Genomic DNA, 24,079 nt, shown 5'->3' with positions numbered 1-24,079 from the left:
AAGCAAAAAGCTCTAGGTGCCTTTTTCTTTTATCTACTAAAAGTATACTCTACATTTACTTCAAGGATGTATCTAGTTTCATAGCAGCTATCTCTAGCACAATGTATTACTGAGCCTCTGTTAGGAAGATAGTTTTAATTGAACATATACATACACATTCTCAAACAGGCATACACATAAAGACATATATAGATCCATTCTTAAACATGTAGTCACAAACATATAGCATGCCCTTTTTCAAGGCTTACAAAGGTGTAGAATTGATGGTGTTATGATTATCTGATTTTATTGTTATTCTATTGGTTCTTCCAACTCTGAGATTTTGTGATTGTGAACATAACATAAAAAGACATGAAGGCAGAAAAGCACATGCATTCTGAGGCAAAATTGAAGCTAATTCACTTGCCTCATTGTATTGAGCCTAATGAAAGGGAAGCAAGGTCATATAAATATAACCCTCTTATTATTATACAGGTGTTTCCAAACACCTGATTGTGTGTTAGAAAAAAAAACAAAAACAAAAACAAACTTTTGATTTTTTTTTCAAAAAATAATTTTTTGAATGATTTCAAAATCATTCAAAGCATTACAGTCTCTTTAGCTGGAAATTGTTGCAATGAAAGTGGCTTTGAAAAAATACTATTCTTTCAAAAACTAATAATGTAAGATGAATTGGAAATGTTTTAGTGGAACCTATAAGAAAACTAGAGAATTCTAGACACTAAGATTCTAAATGAGAAAATCCAAAAGGTTGAAGAGTTTGTAGAAGTAATATACTCAAACCTCATCTTGAAGTATATCACAACTAAGAAATAATCATTGAGAATCTATTTGAATATCTGTGAAAAGACACCAGGAGTGTTGTGAGTCTCAAATGAGATAAGGGATATAAAACTCTTTGCAAATCTTAAAATTCTACATGAATACTGCAATTATTGTTATTGTTTGTCTATATCACCAAGCCTCCACTTTGGTAATAGCTTAATTCCCCTAATCTTCTACTGCATTCCTGCTGAGCTCAAGTAATGATTATAGAATACAGATCTGTACAAGTAAATGTTTCATTAGCCAGGCACTCAGAGGTGGGCATGGGGAGAGTAGTATGCAATACATTTTAAAGTTTAATTTGCATCATTTATACTTCCTAAGCCTCGATAATCAATAAAATAATAAAGGAGACCTTAATTTGTATTTTTTGCTAATTTTGAAGTGTGAACGCTCACCTTGAAAATTTAAAAGTCAACTCTTCTGAGTTCATTAGAACTTGTTCCAGCACATCCCTGCAGGAAACTCACTACTTAACAAGTTATCCTTGAAGAGCTATCATTGACATCTCATTTATGACAGTGACTAAGATCAAATTTCACTGTTAAAATTGTTATTTAATTAATGTCAGTGAGGATCAATATGCCAGTTCTTTGGGCTATCCATCTAATTGCAAGTTATAGTCTGGACCATGGGCCTCCTTCATTCACTTGTTTTTTCTATGTGGACAGTGAGGCCAATAATTCTTTACAGTGATTGTGGATCTTATTTAGGAGATTCTGCAAAGTTTCAGCACTGATGCAATTAAGACAATATTACACACAAACAGGAACCTATGGAAAATCACATCATCTACCATAGAGTCCTTCTTGCGCTGGGACTGGTTCATCAACACATTTATCTTGTACATTACTACTTTTTAACATTTTCTAGAGATGCTACAATATATGGCTGTGAAGCAAAACACCACAGTCTAGAAAGATTTCGTTACTTATAATACAGTAAGCAATGGACACATGCATGTTAGGCATAAAGTTGCACACCAAAAGTAGTTTAAAAATCATCAAAAAAAATACACAACCAGGAAATAACATGAGTCAATGATGGAGCCAGAGGTATTCTGGAGTTGGTGGGAGAGACAATTGTTAAATTTTCAGTGAGAGCATTTCCACTTTGGAAATTGGCAAATATTACAAATCAGGGTTTGCTTGATTTATTTGTTTGATTGGGGGCTCGAGGATGAAGTATGAAACTCTTCCCAGTGTCTTCCTTTATATAGGACAGAAATTGGACTTTTAGTCTAACTCCATTTTGCATTTGCTAGGTTTAAAACAGATATGACTATAACTTTCTGACCTCTAAAGTCTCTTCTAAATCTATGACTCTGATTAATTAAAAATTACAACGCTTTCTGATAAAGAAAATGGATGGATCCTTCATCCATTCATCATTCATTCATTCATTCTTCCTGGCCAATGTGAGGAAGTGGATTTCCCTTCATTGATCGATAGATAGATAGATAGATAATAGATGATAGCTTTATATAAATATAGATAGATATAGATATAAACTTGGGTAAATACACACACATCTGAGCTTTAGTTCAGCTCCTCCACTTTTGTAGAACTCAAATAATAATTAGTTTCATAATCTATCTCGTCTTTCCCTTTCTTTTCTCCTCCTTTTTTTTTCTATTCCTAAATTGTCCCAGAGTCCAAAATGATGTAGAGCAAAGAGAGCAGGGTCGAGTTTGATGGAGTCAGTGTCAGGGTGGAAAAGTCATATTTAGGTTGGATTAGATGTAGTAGGAGCAGGTCATTAAACCTAGTGAAACATGGTCAAGAGTAAGGAGGTATGTTCAGAATGAGTGAATAAGGTCAGATGGGAAGAACAGAGTTATGATTAACTAAGGATAGTCAGGAAGGATGAGATAGGGTCAGAACAGGAGATAAATATCCAGGACAGTCAAATCAAGTTCTATTTGCCTTAGTTTTCTCATCTGTAAAAAAAAAAAAGTATAATACCTATCTCAATGCTCTTATTTTGATGACAAAATAAGATAGTATTTATAAAGCACTTTGCAAAACTTAGAGCACTATATAAATGTTGTTGTGATGGAATGGCAATTGCCACTTTTTCCCATCTTATGCTGGTGCCACTCAAGTATATTAAACCTTTTTCTAATCTTCTCAACCATTCAGAGATCAATACACACTTAATGAAATGCCAAAAGGAAGTTGGTTAAGCCATGAATCAAAACAAAGTCTATAAGCATCAGAAAGATGTGTCATGCACTGTAAATTCAAGGGGGAAATAAATGCCACTTGCCTGAAATATGGAAAAGAAACGATGGATTCATAAAATCTCCAGGTAGCTACGAGATCAATCCTGTTGGGATTAGTTGCATAATACCTCCAGGCAGCCTGAAAAAGGGAATAGGGAGAAGATGAGAGAACAACAAAATTTCTAAAGTGAGTACTAAATGAGTTAATATCTGTGAAGAATTTAACACAGGGTTTGCTACATAGCAATGTGGAGATTAAAATTATCCCACTTAAAATAATAGAAGACATAGATAGAAGTCTGAGCCAATGACACTTAATTAAAGGATCCATAGTTCCCTTTACTGAAGTGGACCTCATATCTTCCTCATGATAATTGATGCCTTCTCCTTCCAGGAACCTATTTTTATTGGGCTATATGACCACTCATTCCAGAACAGCTATACTAAATACAGAATAATTCCAATGAATAAGCAAAATAATATATCAGCAGGTTCACAAGTTGGGTGAAGCAAGGAATATCTTCACATAAGATAGACAAGTTTCTCCTTGTTTTGGGCAGGAGGAAATGGCACCAGTTATCATAGTCAATGACCTAAGTGGTCATATGATGATAATCTGTTACTATTGGACAAATGATTAGTCCAGAGATACAAAAATATTTGTGGGACTTTTCATGTCAAGTTGGGCTTGGTCATCATCACAAGACAAAACAAGGATAGAGGCCCTTTCTTTAATTTCTGGTAGCTAAGCTAGTGAAGTTAGAAACTGTAGCTCACAGCTCTGGGGACTTATATACAGGACTTTCATATGATTCTGTCAAATTGATTAATATTAATTGGAATAGAGTAATGGTCCAAAATTATCTCCTCAATACTTATTCCCTTCTTTTCTCTCTTTCCACAGCGACCATCTAGCTCATACTTAAAGACATACACTGAGAAGGAAGCTAGTCCCCTCAGAGTCAGGCTTTTCCACTTTTGGATGCTTGAACTTCTAGTTTGTTGTTTCCTATTTACTCTGTATATATCTTGTATGTACATAGCTGTTCGCATATTATCTCCCTCATTAGAATGTGGTGCCCTCAAGAGGGAAAGGGTATGCTATTTGCCTTTTCTTTCTATCTCCAGACTTGATACAGTGTCTGCCATATTATAAATATTTTTTAAATGTTTGTTAACTTGACTTCTTACAATAAGCTGAAATGTAAACATGTGCAATTGAAACTTCCACCCGTGGTTCCTGAATCTGCTCTCTACTACAAAGTAGAACAAACTTAATGCTTCTTCTCTGTGTTATTTTATTGTATTTATTTGGTCAGTTTAATTGTATCTGAATCTCTGTGACTCCATATTCATTGGAGAGGTTTACTATTTTGTTTTTCTCCAACTCATTTTGCAGATGAGAAAACTCAGGCAGACAGTATGACATGACTTTCCCAAGATTACATAATTAAGTAAATGTCTGGGGTCACATTTGAACTCAGGAAGATGAGTCTTCCTGATCCCAAGCTCAGAGATCTATCTGCTGAGCAATCTAGCTGCCGTTTAAATATTTTAAGACAGTTCTCATGTGTCCTCTATTCTCTTCTCCAGGTTAAACATCTGATATTCATATGGCATGGCCTCTCAACATAGTGCAACAGAAAGAATACCAGAGGTGAAATCACAGAACCCAGTTTTGAACCTGATAACCTGTACAATATTATGAAAGTCACAACTTTTTGTGCCTCAGTTTCCTTATTTGTAAGTTGATGGGTTTGGACACAAGGAACTCTAAAGTCCATACCATTTCTAAAACTAAAATCCAATAATTTTTTTCATCAGTGTGGGAAAATATCAATATAGAAATTTATTTTACCAATGCAGAATGATGACTTATATAGATCATATATACCCTGAAAGCCATGGGGTCAAATTCAAATAGGAATAAGTGCCATTAGATCATACAAAAGGGTCTCTATGGGTCAAATATTGAGTTAGAAAATCACATTTTAATGTTATCTATGTTTAACTGTATTTTGTAAAATATTTACAAATTATATTTTAATTTAGTTTGGCTTGATTATGGGGGGAGGAGACTTGTGACCTGCAATGTTTGACATCTTTGCCTTGGGGGCAATATACAGTGAAATGACTTTTCTATGTTGGTCCCAGAGCTAGCATCATAGACAAGATGCAAAGCCAGGAGTTCCTAACTTCAGCTGGTAATCTTCTATGTACAATGTTTCCCCATTTATGACTTAACTAGTCATGTAGCCCCAGGAAAGGCTACACTCCTCAGGGCCTCAATTTCCCCATCTGTACACCACAGAGTTATACTAGATGACCTATCTAGTTTAAACACTCTGTGCTTGTTTAAAATTCAATTATAAATGCTTCTTAATTGATTACTTAAAAGATTGTGATTCTTAAACAAATTTTAACTCAGCATAGTGATGCTTAGACTTCTAAAAGAAACTCAAAGTCAGGGGGAGAAGTGATGTAATTCTTTAACTTGGTCATTAGAAGACTGAATATAATAAAGTTCTACTCTCTGCTTTTTCCTGATCCAAACTGTGATAGAAAAGCTTTTCAAAGATTTTATACCCTCTCCACCCCATAATTACTTTCAAAGGAAGGAGCACCCTCTAGTGGAAATGTAAGAAATTCTTTCCATACTACATTGTGGTGGGAAAGCCACATTCTTTGTTCAAAAAGGGATATTTAAATATTTCCTATGTCTGCAACATTTCCAGTACCTCACAGGTTCAGCTGAATTAAATATGGGGGAAATGTGAGAATTCCAATCATAAGGAAGTGGTTTTTATTATATTTTAAAATGCTTCTTTAATACTAAAGTAGACTTCTCACATAAAATGAAATTAAGCCCAGGTCAAAGGAATTAAATGGGAAATGAGCTCTATGGTAGATGAATTTTATAGCTGACCTAATTTGTTCTTTTCATTTCTAAGCATCAGAGTGCCAGTGATGGACAGAGTCTTCTAACTTTAAGCCTATTCTGTTTGCCATATGGAGCATCTGTTTTCAGGAACCACTCATTTTACTTACAGGTCACTCTCTGATCTGTTCAGATATCACTCTGACTGTCTTGTCCTCATGTTTATATTCTTATTGCTTTCCAGCTTCCCTCTTCTCCCTTTTTTCCCCCAATCTCCACTACCTGGATCTCTTCTCTTAATTAAACTGTAAACTCTTAGAAAATATGGATTGTCTTGTTTTCTTGGTTTTGTATTTTCAGCACATGGTACAAGGCCTGGTACATCATAAGTACTTAGTAAATCTCCATCCATTCGTTCATCCATGTATGCATGTATATATATATATATATATATATATGTATGTATGTATGTATGTATCTGGACGTCTACCTGTCTATCTATCTAGCTAGCTACTTACATACCTACCTACTTCATATACACATGGATGCAAAGAGTCACTTGCTATAATTAGGGAAGGTAATGAATTCAAGGGTAGGAAGAGCAGCTGTTGCCAAAAATTCTAAAGAAGCCATCAGCTTTTCTTCTACTCTATTGGCCAAAGGACTAGAAAAAAAGCAAAGTCCAGACCTTTGGGTCACGTTCCCCAAAGTGGTACTAAAACTGTGTTTGTAAGCCTGCATTAGTTGAAAATAAGGAGAGCCAGAGAGTCCTGTGAAAAATCTTTGTGCAAGAGCAGTAAAGCTCTAGGGAATCTGCTTCCCTGTGTAGCTTTTCCCTTTAGAATCATGCTATGTTTTTTATGTTGAATATTCTGGAAAGAGCTTTGTATTTTGGATTAAGTAGCAGCTCTCTGAAGTCGCAGGTTCAGTAACTATCAAACAACAAGGTAATTTAAAAAGTTCTGACACACATTATTAGGGACAACTGAATTTTTAATGATATATTCCAAGTTATCTATTCTCTTGGATATGCTTGTAACAAAGGTTATGGAAGTCAGCCACTAACACTGACACATGTAATTACATTCATACAGAGAGAGAGAAAGGGAGGAGAGAAAAGGAAAGAGAGAGAGAGAGAGAGAGAAATAAAGAGAGAAAGAGACAGGCAGACAACACACACACACACACAGAGGGAGAGAGAGAGAGAGAGGGAGAGAGAGAGAGAGACAGAGAGACAGAGAAAGAGAGAGAGAGAGAGAGAGAGAGAGAGAGAGAGAGAGAGAGAGAGAGAGAGAGAGAGAGACAGAGAGAGAGAGAGAGAGGAAGAGAGAGAGAGAGAGAGAGAGGAGAGAGAGAAGAGAGAGAGAGAGAGAAGAGAGAGAGAGAGAGAGAGAGAGAGAGAGAGAGAGAGAGAGGAGGAGAGAGGGAGAGAGAGAGAGAGAGGACAGAGAGAGAGACAGAGACAGAGAGACAGAGAAAGAGAGAGAGAGAGAGAGAGGAGAGAGAGAGAGAGAGAGAGAGAAGAGAGAGGAGAGAGAGAGAGAGAGAGAGAGAGAGAGAGAGAGAGAGAGAGAGAGGGGAGAGAGAGAGAGAGACAGAGAGAGAGACAGAGACAGAGAGACAGAGAGAGAGAGAGAGAGAGAGAGAGAGAGAGAGAGAGAGAGAGAGAGAAAGAGAGAGAGAGAGAGAGAGAGAGAGAGAGAGAGAGAGAGAGAGAGGAGGGAGGGACAGGGAACATAGATAGATAGATAGATAGATAGATAGATAGATAGATAGATAGATAGATAAATACATAGATACATAGATAGATATTATATATATATATATATATATATATATATATATATATATATATATATATATTATATATATATATATATATATACCTGAATAGCATTGTATCATCTAAAATTTAGCTCACATCCTTTATAATCAGAAAATCAGGGGATAACAAACCTGTATGAGTTCAGCTGCTGGTTTCCTTCTTTTCTCAAAATGTTTCTGTCGATGTTGTTCTTGTACCTTGAGAGCCAGCCCTGATCCAAGAATTCCCTGATTAAAAAGGATTATTGACAAAAACAATTAGAATAGATTCCTGGACACTCTAGACAATCTGTTTTCTTTATTTTGTATTTCCAACACTGAACACAGCTCCTGGCATATAATAGGAATTTACTTAATGCATATAACTTGATTTATATCCATAAATCCATAATAATAATAATAACATCATTTATATAGCACCTTGAGGTTTGAAAATACTTTACAGATATTACTTTATCCGCACAGCAACTGTGTGTGTGAACTGGGAGGTAAGTAAGCTATTATTAGTCAAATTATACAATCGAGGAAACTGAGGCTGACAGCGGTTAGATGACTTGCCTTAGATCACATAGCTACTCACATAGCTAGTAATTGTCTAAAGCAGGATTTGACTTCCTAACCTCATGTCCATTACTCTATCATCCAAGAATGTCAATAATAGTGCCCTAGACAATATAAAGTTATGCTTTGCAATTCTTAATATATTATATAATTGTGAACATTAAAAGGATCAGAAGTATTCTTAATGTTGAAGGAATCAATAGTCATGTAGTCAATCCTTTCATTCTACGGATGAGGAAACTAAGATGGCAGAATTGGGCTTGAACCCAGTTCTTCTGGTTCAAAATCCAGTGTTCCTTTTGTTATTTTCAATTTAGAGCCCTAGGAAACTCTATAGAAGATATGTCCCCAGGTGAACAAGAAGACTCAAAGGAAGCCATATATTTGCTCCTCACTTATGAGTACATTAGGAAGAATGACTGTTGTTTAACATATAATTATTTTGGCATTTATATCTAAGATATAAGATATCTACCATATCTTACATAAAATAGAGAAAGAAATAGATTCTTTTCTATGCAATGACATTACAACTGTTTTTTTAAGCTAAGCTAAGCTAAGATAAGCTAAGATAAGATAAGAGATAACAATTTGTAATAGTGGAGAGAGTGCTGATCTTAGAGACAGGAAGAGTTGAGTTTAAATGCTGCCTAAGATGTTTATTTGTATTTTAACCTTTCTGGCCCCAATTTCATCATCTATTAAATGGGAATAATAGTATCTATTTCCCAGAGATATACTGTGAGGATAAAATGAAGTAGAATAAGTGCTGTACCAATTAATAATAGCTACTATTATTGTAAAGAGGAGAACTTAATCTTATTTTGTTTGCTGTCTTATAAAACTAGGGACAATGGGTAGAAATTATAAAGAGTTTAACGGAGACTTGATATCAAGAAAAACATCCAAATAATTTGAGTGGTCCAAAGATAACTGAATAGGGAATAGATATTTTAAATCAAACATTTGATGATCTCTTGTCAATCATGTTTTAGAAAGATTTTTTTTTCCTGAGGAACTAGTTGGACTTAATAATATTAAGGTCCCTTGCAGATTAGAGATTTTGTAATTTTATAATTTGTCAGTTACTTATGTTCACCTGTGCATTCCTGGTGAAACTTCTTTGAAAAAAAAGCATCATTTTGTATATTCTTTCATGTGATTTATCACTGAAGCAGAGATCTTTTAGTCCAGCTCTCTCATTTTAAAATGAAGAAACTGAGATATGGGGACATTTAGCAACTTGATCACTATCAAAGAAGTATTATCAGTATCAGAACCAGATCCAGAATTAATGCCTGACTTTAGGCCTACATTGCTTAGTACAATGCCTGGCACATAGTAAACACTTAATAAAATACTTATTAAATAGAAAATTTGTGTTTCCTGTGTCTTGTTTCTTCAAACTGATTATGCACTTGAACGTAGTGAGCACACCTCAAGGTTCTGGGTTCCTCATTATTACAAACATAGATAATGTAATCAAAAAAGGTTTCTCAAATTAAATTGAATGTACATGAAATCCTTCTTAAAGAGTTTGTCTGTTTCCTTAAATATTATTTTAAGAAAGTTTTATTATAGTAGAACATGTGAAGCAAATGAAATTTGAGTTCTAATCTTTTTAGACTTAAAAGTTGTAGAATTTTAGAATTAGAGAAGAAACTAAGAGATCACCTTGTCCAGAATAGCCAGAGAGAATGCCTAGAGTTGAGAGATGGAGTGACCAGTATCACTGGACCAAAGAATACATGTAGGAAACTAAGGTATAAGAAAACTGGGAAAGTAGGATGGGGTTAAGTTATGAAGGGCTTTGAACTCCAAATAGAGGATTTTGTATTTGTTCCTGGAGACAATAGGGAACCAATGGAATTTAACAAATGGGAGCTTTATGGATTTGGGTGTGGTATTACTCTCTACAGTAATACAGAAAGGAGACATGGAGAATTTATTCTGTTTTGAACATATTGAGTTTAAGATGTTTACTGGACATCCAGTTTGAGGTGTCTGAAAGGTGGTTGGAGATACAAGATTGTATCTTGTTTAAGATAGATTCAAGAATCATCAGAGATGGTAATTAAATCTAGGGGAGGTGATGAGATCCTGAATGAAACAGTGTAGAGGGAGAAGAGAAGAGAGTCCAGGACAGAGCCCTGATAGATGTGTATAATTAGAGGGTGGGATCTGGAGGATTCAGCAAAGGAGATAGAAAAAAAAAAGCAATCAGACAAATAGGAGAACCAGGAGACAGTGAAGTTTCAAAACCCAGATGGAAGAGAGAATCAAGGAAAAGTAAGTGATCAACATTGTAAAAAGCTGCAGAGAAATCAAAGTGAACAAGGATTAAGAAAAAAGCCTGTGGAATTGGCAACTCAAAGATCATCAGTAACTTTTGAGAGAGCAGTTTCAGTGGAATGAGTAAAGACACCTGTTGTAGATGGCCTTTTTTAGCTATAAAAGGATGATAGTTAGCAAGGATAGAGGGATCCAGTGATGTCTTTTTTCAGGATAGGGGAGACAAGCATATTTGTAGGCAATAAAGGGGAGAGATGGAGAAAGAGAGAGAGAGAGAGAGAGAGAGAGAGAGAGACAGACAGACAGACAGACAGACAGACATAGACAGAGAGACAGAAATTGAAAAAGTGGAGTATGATAGAGGGAGCAATATGTTAGAGATGGGATGAAATATGATCACTTGAACAAGTAGAGGGGTTAGGTTTGACTTAAGGAGGAAGGTCATTTTATCATGTAAGACAGAAGTGAAGGTTTTAATGGCAGAAAGTATCTGAGTTATAGAAAGTGAAGAGGAAGGAAAAAGAGTGAGCTTATGGCAAGTGACTTTTTTTTTTTGTAAAACAGGAGACAAAGTTTTCAGTAGAGAGAGTTGGGGAGATGGAGCTATAGGAGGTTCTAGGAGGAAAGTTTGGAAGAGTCACTATGGAGAGTGATATAGTGAATTGATAAGGAAAGTGTAGTAGGATTGCCTAGGCCAGTTAAGCCTGTGTAAGTAATATAAATTTATAGTGAATCCAATCAGAAGTAATCCAAGACTGAGGTTTGATAGGACATAGCAATATGATAAGGAGTCTAAGGATTCTAGTGAGGAGGAAAGTGTAGAAGTGAATTGGCTAACCAAGAAATCAATATAGAAGAAAAAGAAAAGAGAGGCTAGTACAATAGAGATGTCCTGGGAGACAATTATAGGCAAGGGTTTGGAGGTCATAATGTAAATGAAGAGTAGGATTATGTAAGGAAAGGCAGAGGGAAAAGTGAAAAGCCAATATATTATTACTGAAAAAGAGAATTTCAGAATTCTTGAATATGGGGGTGGTATATCTGTGGGAGATGGCGAAAACAAAATATCTGATTTTTTTGTGTATGGCTGAGGTGGAGTTGAGAAGTAGCTCAAAAGCTCATGGTAAGGGGAAAGGGGAAGCAGGAAGAAGAGGAAACGAGAGGTTAGAATGAGGGAGAATTAAAGTGTATGAATCTTTCTCTTTCTTTTCAATGGCTAAAAATTCACCACTAAAAATTCATACTTCTGAATTAGTGCTTTAAAAAAAAGTTAAAATAAAATGCTCCTAGGAATAAATCACATTGTAAGTTTTTTTTTGTTTGTTTTTTTCCCCCCAATATGTTGAGGATATATGGATTCAGTAATGGGAGTATCTTCCATCAATGTAAATTGAATTCCTTATCTAACTTAATAAATAGTATTTGGAATTTGCTGTGGCTATAACATTCATTCAATCTGACACAACAACCAATATTGTGATGAGTCTCTCCAAACTTAGTTAAGTTGATACTCAAAGGGCAGACATAACTTCTATCATTGGTTCCATATTCATAGCCTTTCCATTTTTGGAAGGACTGGCTGAAGCCTATAGTATACCAACATGATCTTTGAGAATCCAGGGTGTATACATACCACAATAGTGTTATAGGAGGACTTGAGTGAAGTGAATTGTATATTTAATCAATTGTTTATATCTTGGACTGAATGAGTTTATTGGATCCTTATTTCACAATCTTTCCAAGGGCTGCATTATCTATTTTCTAGCCAAGAAAATAGCAAAACAAAATGTCAGACTTCAAATCTATGATCAACTGTTAATTGTGTGTTTTTTGACCAAGTCTTTTGATTTCTTTGGTTGGTCTTCCGTTTCCTAATCTGTAAAATGTGTGTGTATGCGTGTGTGTGTCGACTATTAGATGATCCTTTCAAGTTTTATAATTCAGAACTCAGAATCATATATTGTGATGACTACCTTCCTTAGAATATTGTCCCTCCCCTCCACCTCCATTTAATGTCCTTCCTAAGATATGGCACTCAAAACTCAACACAATTCTGCAGATGTAATTTAATGAGGACAGAGGACAGGGGATTATCATCTCTTTACATCTTGGAAACTATTTATTCTTGACCAGACCATCTCCTCTATCACTTGTATCTCTGCTCAGACAAACCTGCCATGGCTCCACCTCCCCAACTTTCTCTGATGAGAACCTTGCCTCCTATTTTACAAAAAAAAAAAAATTGGTCACTTGCCCTAAGTTTACTTTTAGCATGCCAGCATGGGGAACAACATAACAAGAGCCCAGGGTTTTAATATAGTAGTTGCCATGAACTCATTTTGTGACCTTGGCTAGGTGTTTTAATTTCCCTAAAGTTTGGTTTCCTCGTCTGTAAAATAAATCCTTGAATTATTGCCCTTTCAGGTTAATATGAGCATCAAATGAGACAGTCTTTATAAAGTGTTCTACAACCACAACTTCACAATTATAATGATACTTACAGCTGGAAGAGCAAAAAACGAGACTCCAATTAAGGAAAAGGTGGCTGCAATCAGACGGCCTTCCCAGGTTTTGGGGGTCTTGTCTCCATAACCAATGGTTGCCAGGGTAATCTATACAAAGAACAATTCTGTCATCTTACAGAAGAGGGAAGATAAACTTAGGCTGATCCTCCTAAACTCTACTCCCACCCAGGTCTGTGTAAGTGCTGACACTTAAAAGTCTGTTTAAATAGATATTAGATAGATGACCTGGTAGTTACCAGAAGAGACAGTGTTTTAAACACACACATACACACACACACACACACACACACACACACATATATATATATGTATATTCATTCATCTATTGTCTCTATTAAAAAAAAGAAGAAAACCATGGCATGATACCTAGAAGATCTCAGAACAGTGTTCCTACTTGAAAATGATAATATACTGTTTAATTTCATTGAAGCTACTTAATTAGATCCTATTTCCTATATATATGCATATATAAGAATAAATATATATGCATATAGATATATCTATATCTATATATATTATATGGTCAAATACTGTGTGCATATTGTGTGTGTATGTATATATATGTATATATATATATGCACATATATATATATATATATATATATATATATATATACACACACACGTGTGTGTGTCTGTGTATGTGTATCTAGATCAACATTTCCCTTTTTAAATCTATGGACAGAGTGACATATACTCCCAAATCCAATAAAGCCATTTCAGCCTTTGTTTTTTACCTTGGAGCATCTCCTTTCTTCTTATTCTCTCTCTCTCTCTCTCTCTCTCTCTCTCTCTCTCTCTCTCTCTCTCTCTCTCTCTCTCTCTCTCTCTCTCTCTCTCTCTGTCTCTCTGTCTCTCTCTGTCTCTCTCTCTCACTCTCTCTCTGTCTCTCTCTCTCTCTGCTCTCTCTCTCTCTCTCTCTCTGTCTGTCTGTCTCTCTCTCTCTCTCTCTCTCTCTCTCTTCTCTCTCTCTCTCTCTCTCTCTCTCTCTCTCTCTCTCTCTCTCTCTCTCAATAAAGAGATTGTATGTGTGACTACAGGTATGTATGTGACTACAGTGTAGTGTGGTATGACAGGCAGAATAGAAAGAATAGTATAGCCTTGGAATCAAGAAGACTTGGCTTCAAGTTTTAATTGATACATACTGTCTAAATAACTCAAGGCGACTGACTATCTCTCAGTGAAGCAGGCAGCTCTAAAATTTTATCAATTATAGACTAATTGATGATTTGCAACTGTGGAAAGAATTTTTATCCATTTTCCTCTACACTGAAGAAAATCACTATCACAACAACAGGGAAAATGCATACACAATGTAATAAATATAACACTATATATGATACATATTATGGAGAGACATATAATATACACATCTATATGCAGATGCCAATTGATTCGCAACAAAACTCATTAGAGTTATCTAGAGGGACAAGAATTTGGATGGCATGATAAATATATGTGTATATATATATATACATATATATATATTGTGAATATATATGTATACATGGAAAAGCATGTTGTTGTCCAGTGATTCTCAAATTTTAGGGGGTCAGGATTCCTTTATACCCTAAAATTATTGATGAAATAGTATAGCAACATAAAGCTTTTGTTTATATGGACCATATCTATCAAAATTTACCAATTAGAAATTAAAACAGCTTATTATCTACTATCTTGAAAATAGTTTTGATTTCCTGAACTCTAGCAATGGGTCTTGGGGACCACCAAAGATTCTTAGAGATTTCTTGAAAAAACATTGGTCTAGTTAAATGTTAAAGGTGAAGTCAGGAGATCAATACAATAAATACAATAAATACAAGCTTTTATACTTATTAGCTGTGTGAACATGAGGGGAAAAAATGAAGTTCTCTGAACCTCAATTTTGTTCTAAATGGTTTCAAACCTCTTTTGTGAGGAAAATGCTTATATGTCTTAGGATGCTATATAGATGTGAGATAGTGCTATTTTCATGCTTTGACAAATGTTGTTCATTAGTGGTGTGTGTGTGTGTGTGTGTGTGTGTGTGTGTGTGTGTGTACATATGGTTACACATGCACAAAGAGTATTTAAAGTAGCAAAAATGGAAACCACTACTTTGCTAAGTGGTTAGCTCTCTGTCAGGGATTGGAAGATACATGACCATTTGTCAGTGAAGAGATTCCTATTTAGATAAAGATTGGAAAAGATGACATTTGATGATATTCTATAATTTTAATTCAATTATGTTCAGGTTTTGAAATTAACAACCATGTATAATTCTATTTCAATGAAATTTCTATTTCAAGTTCTAAACCAATAACTTATAGTAGATCTTATAGAACGCAAAAAAGTCCTGATTACTTTTTTCTTTCTTCCTGTAGTCTATACTCTAGCCAAAATGCCAGCTTACTATTCCCCAAGAATATTCTACATTTTTCCATTTCCATACCTTTTCTCATACTGTTCCTCCCAAGTTAAATGCTATTTTCCTTGAGCTTTAACCTACATAATCCTAAAGGTTCAGCAAAAATGCCAACTCTTTCATTCAGCAAAAATCTACTTATCTATTACATGTGAATCACTATTCTTGTGGTCCAAGGGATACTAAGGTAGAAAATTGCACGTTTTTTGTCTTTGAGGAGTATGTAGCCATTAGGCTGGGCTAAAACATATATGGGTAGATCTAATATGAGGTAAAGGGTGATGGAAGCAAAAGAAAAAATTCAAATAATAAATTCTATAAAAGAGAGGAGAAACAATATTTTCAACTGAGCATTGCTTGGGGTGGGGAAAGGCATCAGAGAAGGCTTCACAAAGGTGGTAATCCCTGAGTTGACCCTTAAATGAAAAGAAAAGAAGCTTTGGACAAGGAGAAATGAGGAAGGAAAATGCCTTCTAGGAATGAGGATAACCTGTAGCAATGCATATGGAAGGCATGGAGAGTTCAGGTGACAAAAAATTATTTAATTTGCCCAAAATTGTTGTGAGCCTGACCCTAACACTTCATATTATGTTTATAACTTTTCTGAGCTTGAGTTGTCTTGAATATAAATTGGAAGTCATAATTCTACACTGCCTATCTACCTCACAAGGTTATGAAGAAAGGGCTATATAAATGTGAGTTATAGAAATATTATTTTCATTCTCTATTATTCATGACACCATTTACAAGTTCAGTTAATAATTCATCAATCCTCTCTTTTCCAGGACCTCTGAATATACATCAACAAGACTAGGTGATCTTGTGGCAGGGGAATTGGATTCAAATCCTACTTCTGACACCTACTATGTGCTTGACTATAAGTCATAATCCCCCTGGATTGGTTCCTTAATTGTAAAATGATAGGATTGGACTAGCGAGACTGTGAAGGGTCTTCCAGCTTTAAATTTCTATGCCTATGATCTTCCTCTATTTGGACCTAACTTCTAGCTCTATTATCTCTGCCAATCTGTGATAACTATAATAAAAGCTTAAATTGACATAATATTTTGGGGTTTATAGAATCCTTTGCTCACAACCACCCCTATAGAGAAAGCCGTGTGTTATAAGCCTGATTTTGCAGATAAGTTACCATTGGAGAAATGATGTGACTTGCCCAGGATCACACGGCTAAATGAAATACACAGACTTTTTTGACTCTAGATCTACCATATTGTCTATTAAACAATAACTTCTTACAAACACACGTCCTCAATCATAAAGAGGTTCAGATGTTAATGTAAAATCTTCCCCATAGCTGGAAGCCCACACAATACATGCCTTACTGATGACAGTGGACAGTGGCAACATCTTTTCCTATTAAGGATGCTGCATTTACAGTATGAGGTAATGGTTGATTTTAGCTGCATCGAGGGAAACAAAAAGGCAACCCACTCCCATACCATCTTCTCTTGATTTCAACCACCATGTTTCTTTCATCATCTGCCCCATGGCTAATCTCAGAGAAGCTGTATGGGCTGTGACTGACCAGACCCCACCAGAGAGCATCAGCATAAGTCTCAAATTCTTCTTTCGTCTCCATTCCTTGAGCGTCAATCTCAGGCACATCTTTCTCTACCAGGTAGACAAGAAATGAGGAAAGGATCAGGGTCAGGAACCCAATATACCAGGCAGTGATGAGTTCCTAGAAGAAAAGATAATTGAAGAAAAGAATAAACTGATTGCCTTTGACTTGTGTAAACAATAAATGTGCTGCATTGGGGAAGGAATGAGAATGGAGGCTGGAGAGAATGTGACAGAAAGATCTGTCTTTATAATTCTTGAATCCTGGATTTGGGCTTGAAAAACAGAAACCAATGTATATGTGAGTTATCATAGTATGACTTTTTAGTACAGAACCAAAGGCTTGGGTTCAATGCCCTGCTCTACCATTTAATAGCTGTATGGTCTTGAACAACTCATTTGATTTAACCTCAATTTCTTCATCTATAAAGCATATTTCCACAACCTGCCTTCTTAGTTATTTTTAGAAATACCATAATTATTCATCAATTCCTTGTTCATCCCTTCTTGGTTTGGTTTGGTTCTAGGCAGAACAAGTTAGGGAATCTGGGTTAGCAGGCAGCTTTCTGGTTTTAATAGTAGAGACCTTCCTTGATCCAAATCCCTAAATCAGGGATGCAGAGATAAGCTTCACTAATTTTAGGATTTGAACTAGAGGTTGGGTCATAGAAATGTGATGTTGCCTCCAACTAAAGAAGGTTGAGCTCCAGACATAAGATTATAACAAGAAGGAACTGGATACACTACCTGGTTGGCTGTCAGTCATGGGAAGTATGAAAAGATTCTGATTCTAATAAGTATATCATTTAGGGGCAGCTAGGTGGTACAGTGGATAGAGCACCAGCCCTGAAAGCAGGAGGATCTGAGTTCAAATCTGGTCTCAGACACTTAATACTTCCTAGTTGTGGTACCCTGGGCAAGTCACTTAATCCTAATTGCCTCAGGAAAAACAAATAACAACAATAAAAAATAAGTATAGCATTTAGATCTCGGAATTTTTTTCAGGTTTTAATAAATAAATAAACTACAGCTCTTAATAAATAAATGAACAAATAAATAAAGATTTGTTAACAGCTTAACTGACCTGTGATAATTAAGTCATAGGTCTTTTGTAAGGATCAAATGAGATAAGGTAGATAAAATAGTGCCTATGTATGTATAAACATATACACATACATGTGTGCATATATATGCACACACATGCACAATGAAATAAGCATAATACATGTGTGTGTTTACACATGTATTTGTATACATATTTATGTAGTAGATACATATGTTTATACATATACACATGCAATGTTTATATACACATGAGATTAGGTAGGTAAAAGAGTGTGCATATTTGTATGTATATATGCATATATATCAAATGAGATAAGATATATATGTATATATCATATATATGTATATATTTACACATGTGTATCATGATTAACATATGTACATATATACATTCATATCAAATAAAGTAAAATAGGAAAAGCAGTATATATACACATATAATATATGCATATAAACATGAAATAAAGTATATATATTTATATTTTTATATTATCAGGTTGATTATGTGTGTATAATTTTTCCTCTATCATCTATTTGTATGTATAGACATATATCTTTATTTTATATGATAGTTTACATACATCTAGCACCTTAACTTTATAATTTTAGAGTCCTTCATATCTTGGTCCCTTCCTACCTTTCCAGTCTTCTTATACCCCATTCCCTTCCAATACTCTGAAGTCCATGCTACTCCCTTTTTTCCTGTTCTCAAGCACAGGGCATTTATTTTCGAACTACTAGAATGTTCTTTCTCTTCATCCACACCTCATACATTTTCCAGGAAGCCTATCCTAATCCCCATAAATGCTAGTGTCTTATCTCTGAGACTACTTCGTGAAAAGGTGTTCCATATGTCTCATAGTATGTATGCTGTTTCCTCCATTTGACTGAGATTAAGGACTATTTTTGTTTTTTGTTTGTTTTTTGTTTTTATGTTTTTTTTTTTGTTTTTTTTTTTTTTATAATATATCCCCATTACTTACACAGTGCCTGGCAGATAACAAATGGTAATTGACTGAATACATATCTAATTTTATTCTCAGCAAAATTGTAAGGTTGTCACTCTTTTTATCTTTATTTGATAGATGAGAAAATTGAAGATAAGAGTCTTTATGATGTATCCTAGGCAAGATAATCCTAGGTAATCTTGCTAATACATAGCTCTTAAGTGTCTAGCTAATGCAATGGAGAGCATTGGGATTAAAGTCAGGAAAACTCATCTCCCTAAATTTCAAATTTAGCCTCTGACACTTACTTAGAATCTGGGTAGTTCCCTTCACTCTGTTTGCCTCAGTTTCCTTACATGTAAAATGAACTGGAGAAGGAAATAACAAACCAATCCAATATCTTTGCCAAGACAACTCCAAATGGGATCCTGAGGAGTTGGACAAGACTGGAATTACTCAGTAAGTTTCTGAAGCAGGATTTGATTGTCAGTCAAGCACATTATCCACATGAAGTGTCCTCTCACTGGTGATAATCTCCTGGGTATGTATGTTGCCAAAAGGATTCCTACTTAGGTACAGGATGGACTACATGGCCTTTGGGGCTCCTCCCATCTCTGATATCTCGTGATTTTTGAATTGTTAGGGTTCCTATAAAGAATTTGTATATTTTTTTGAGCTGGAAATCTCCTCCATGTGCTTTTTAGTTATCAGTAAATATCCGCCCCCCCCTCTCTCACTCTCAGGCAGCACTGTCCATTGATTCAGCAGTCTGATTTGCCATACAATTCTATTGGCCTGATCAAAAGATTCCTAGGCAAGAGAGTCTTGGCCATTAACATATTGGGTGGAGAAACATGGGAAATACTTTAAAGCTATTGGAAAACAATAATAAGAGATGAATAATAGCAACTATTTGATGACTAGAATTAAGTACAGAACAGATAGATAGACTGTAGTGCTGGCACCAGCACTCATTTTCAATTTAACGTCAAACTGCATAAGTCTCTGAACTTTATAATTTCTTTGGAGCAATGTGTCTCAAAATGTAGTTTGAGGATTTTTGAGGGCCCTCTTTCTACCCTTTTAGGGGGTATGAAAGGTCAAAGTTACTTTCTTAATTCTACTAAGCTATTTACCTAGTAAAATACTCCCTCCTTTCCCCCACTACGTATCTGTAGGAGACCAGATCTTCTTTATAAACTCCAACCAAAACAATATATTACAACAGATTGAATCCCAAAAAAAGCAGGTGAGAGAATCCAAGATGTCTTCTATAAAGTCAGACAATAAAAAGATTTCCAAAAATATGTAAAACAATGTCACATCTAATTTTTTTTTGTTTTGTTTTAGAAGACATAGTTACCTTCCTTAAAAATAAATTATTTGTGGAAATCTGTTTTACCTTTATTTTTGCTATTTTAATTGACAACAAATAGCTATTTTAAACATTTATCCATTTTAATTTATGATACAGTGATATCAATAGGGGTAACCCACATTTTTAAAAAAGTTCCTTAATCACTTTTTGGAATGTGAAAGGGTGCTGGGATCAAAAAGTTTTAGAAGCATTGTATTAGATTATAGGATCACAGATTTATAGTTAGAAAAGACATTAGAAGACATTTATTCCAATTTTCTGCCTTTACAAAAACCTAATACCTCAGATGTAAAGCAACTTGGGCAACAGAAAGTCACACAGATTTGGGGCAAAATTTTATCCCAGATTCCTTCATTCCAAATTCAGTACTCTTTCTTTTATACTTAAAACAAGATGATGACTAAATGACTCTTTAAATGCTTAATAATGTTTAAATAAATTCTTAATGATCTTGATTTCTAAGGAGCCCACCAACTCTACAATGTGGCTTTCATCTAGACAATGTTTCACGAATAAATCTAAGTCTAATCTTGTGATAAAAGTTATAGTGGAGGAGGCTATAATTACATATAAAGAAATTCTTTGTGGGGTTGGGATAACTCCCCTATATATCCTGTGAGAGTTACAGAATCATAGAATCTCCTAATACTGAAAGCTGTAAGAGTAAACATCTAGATTGGGGAGACAAACTCTTGTGTAGAAAGAACATGGAAATTAAAACTAGAGATATAACTTGTTCAAAAACTCTGGTACTTATTACTTGTAATCACTTTCCCTTCCTTGTGTCCAGGCAGATGTTGGGGTAGATTGTCTCTAAAATTCTTTTTATGTTTTAAGTCATCGGATCTGAATTCCACTATCACCATCATTTCATGCTCAATAGGCCCCAAAGCAGTCTCATTATCTTTTCCCACTAAACTCGGTGCTCTTTTTATCTAGTCCATGCATGGCAATGAGTTACAGGCAAGGGTGTGCTAGACTTAGGTAGAGCCCAAGAGACCAGTTGTTAAATTTTCAGTGTGAGCTTTTATACATTGGAAATTGATAAAGTACTAAAAGCCAAGGCTTGGTTTATTGCTTTGTTGATTGTCTAGACTTAAGAAAGTGATGGATAAAATGTTAATAATTCATATTAAACTTAAAAATGTCTCCTAGGCACACCTCTCTATAGAGAGTTGTTAAATATTTACTAGCATACCACTGGCCAGAGTATATGCCCAAATATTTTCCAGTTTGGTAGGATTTATGGAAGACCACAATTACAGTTACTTGGTTTAATGTGACATTCTACTTGAGACAAGGATCAGATATATAGGTAATTAAGCAAGCTTCAGGTAAGAAAAAGAGCAATCTTGACATGAGGCAAAAAGAAATCATGATTAGAAATCATACAAGGGAAAGAAAAGCTAGGTTAGGATGGTATCAGGAAAATATGAAATTTAAAGAGCTGATCTGAAAAGGAAAGAAAAAGAGATTATAGATTGATTCAGTCTGGGAAACCCACAGGTAATCAGGAATTAAACTGAAGGGATTATTTGGGGAATTAACTGTTTGTCTGGCTTAATTTATAGAGTCAAAGATTTGGTCCTCTGAGGTGGCTGCCCAGTGTCCTCTGCCAAACATAGATGAGGGACCTGTGCTTTCTTTAGTTTAGAAAACTCAGCATTTAAAATATCCCCTCCACCAATGCAGGCCAGCAGCTTTTCTGCAATTTATAGTCTTGGAGAGATGCTTAGAGCATCAAGAGATTAAGTGATATGTTCATGATCACACAACCTGGATATGTCAGAGGTAAAAATCGAACCCAAGGTTTCCCTGCTTGGAGGATGCCTCTCTATGCACTGCACCATCCTGCCTCTTACTTCTAGATAAGGATATATGTTCAAAGGAGGATTTTTGTAATAGTCATATATATATATACATACATACATACATACACACACATATAAAAAAATCACAAGACTATCTATGCTCTCAAAAAATTTACAATCTAAGGGTTTATCATTATCTACTCCTCCCAGGTTTGTGACATCTACATATCTGACACAGATATTTGACAGTGTTCCATAGCCAGGTTTATAGAGTACACGGAAGCCTTTTAGGGGAGCTAGGGTCAGGATCATAGCATCTTGGAGTTGGAAGCTTCCTCAGAGGTCATTTAGTGCAACCCATAGCTGAAGAAGGAAATTTTATGAGAAGCTCAATATTGATGAAGAAACAGAATAACTCTATCAGGAAAATATATTGAGCTGAAATCTGCCTCTCTTTGTCATATACTGCACTTACATTCTGATTCCTAAGACCAACCAAAATAAGTTTATTGACTCTTTTAGAGTAACTTTTCTGGTACTGAAGACAACCAATCTGAAGTTTTTAAGTTCAAGAATAGTAGCATCTGCATGTCTTCATTTTATGTACACTCAGTTGTGCACATTCTCCCTAAACACTTTCATGGAAAATAGAGAGCTTATTATACTACAATTTGTTCCTAATCATTGCAGATGGTTTTTGATCACTAAGACTTTATTTCTAACTGTCCATATCTGTGCACCAACTAATAATGATGGCAGGAATGAATAGACATTCCCTAAAGCAAGCAATTACTTTTCAGAACCCGATAGAACAAGGCTCTATGGCCGTTTACAGCATGTACTTTTGGAATTAGTAACAACTCTGTAAATATAGTCTTGTTCTCCAAGAAAGCTAGATTTTTCAAAATGTGTATCCATCATTGGGAACGGGTTCCTGTGGTGAGATTTCTGTTGCTCCAGAATTTTGCCTGATGGGACGAGTTAAAGCTGAGACTTTTAGAAATGCATGTTGTTGGAAATTAGCTTCAATAGTAGGTTTGCTTTTTGAACACAAAGGCATTGATTTGCTAATCGATAGTTTGTCTTGAGAGGCAGTGTGGAAGCTGACATACATCTCAGCAAGTCCTTCTATCTCTGACATCATCTTTTGAAAACACAAAAAACTAACAGGAAATTACTGTCCATAGTTCAATGTTTTCACTTCTCCATTGCTACAAAAATGACCCATTTAAAAAGTCTTTTTCAGAATGTCAATAGTCTAGGAGAATTGTCAATCATTAATGATATAATTCTATAAAATCTACAATAGTTCCCTCAGAATTTAGCATACTAGCTAGCACATACTAGGCACTTAATAAATGTTTATTGATTAATATTGCTTATCAGGTAAATTCCAAAAGCCTTAGCCTAGGATTTAAGGTTCTCCATGATGATTCCTTCCTTAAATACCTTCTCACCTATTTTTACTACTAAATATACAAATGAATCTATTTAGAAAAGAAAAGATTCATTTTTGTTTAAAATAAAATTTCTTGCATATACCCTAATCTTCATTATTTTATCCCTTTCTCAACTGCTCTACTGTCAAATATTCTTTACTATATAGTTTAGCTTTTTCTTTTCTTTTCTTATTTTAACTAATTGTTTCATGCATTTCTGTCCTATTTCCTAAAACAATTTGTAAGCCCCTTGTAATGAAGGTGGTGGTCATTGTTGTTTAATTGTTTTCAAACTCATTGTGAGTTTGGGGTTTTCTTAGAAAAT

The 24,079-nt window shown here is 35.1% G+C and overlaps 1 protein-coding gene across 3 annotated transcripts in view; it reads right to left on the bottom strand.

Annotated features, from left to right (window-relative positions):
• Positions 1-24,079, bottom strand: part of KCNQ3 (potassium voltage-gated channel subfamily Q member 3) — a 431,416-nt gene that overhangs the window by 45,834 nt on the left and 361,503 nt on the right. For all 3 annotated transcript variants that reach the window (XM_074265426.1, XM_074265420.1, XM_074265422.1), the window contains 4 exons: positions 17,080-17,235; positions 13,106-13,216; positions 7,884-7,979; positions 3,094-3,188 (listed from right to left, as the gene is read on the bottom strand). In XM_074265426.1, coding sequence (XP_074121527.1) covers positions 3,094-3,188; positions 7,884-7,979; positions 13,106-13,216; positions 17,080-17,235 — 458 coding nt within the window. The remainder of the gene's footprint in view (positions 1-3,093; positions 3,189-7,883; positions 7,980-13,105; positions 13,217-17,079; positions 17,236-24,079) is intronic.

This window comes from Sminthopsis crassicaudata, chromosome 1 (assembly GCF_048593235.1).
Source record: "Sminthopsis crassicaudata isolate SCR6 chromosome 1, ASM4859323v1, whole genome shotgun sequence".
Taxonomy (NCBI): domain Eukaryota; kingdom Metazoa; phylum Chordata; class Mammalia; order Dasyuromorphia; family Dasyuridae; genus Sminthopsis; species Sminthopsis crassicaudata.
Note: the sequence above shows the minus strand (reverse complement) of the source record. Positions and strands in the feature narration are given on the sequence as shown.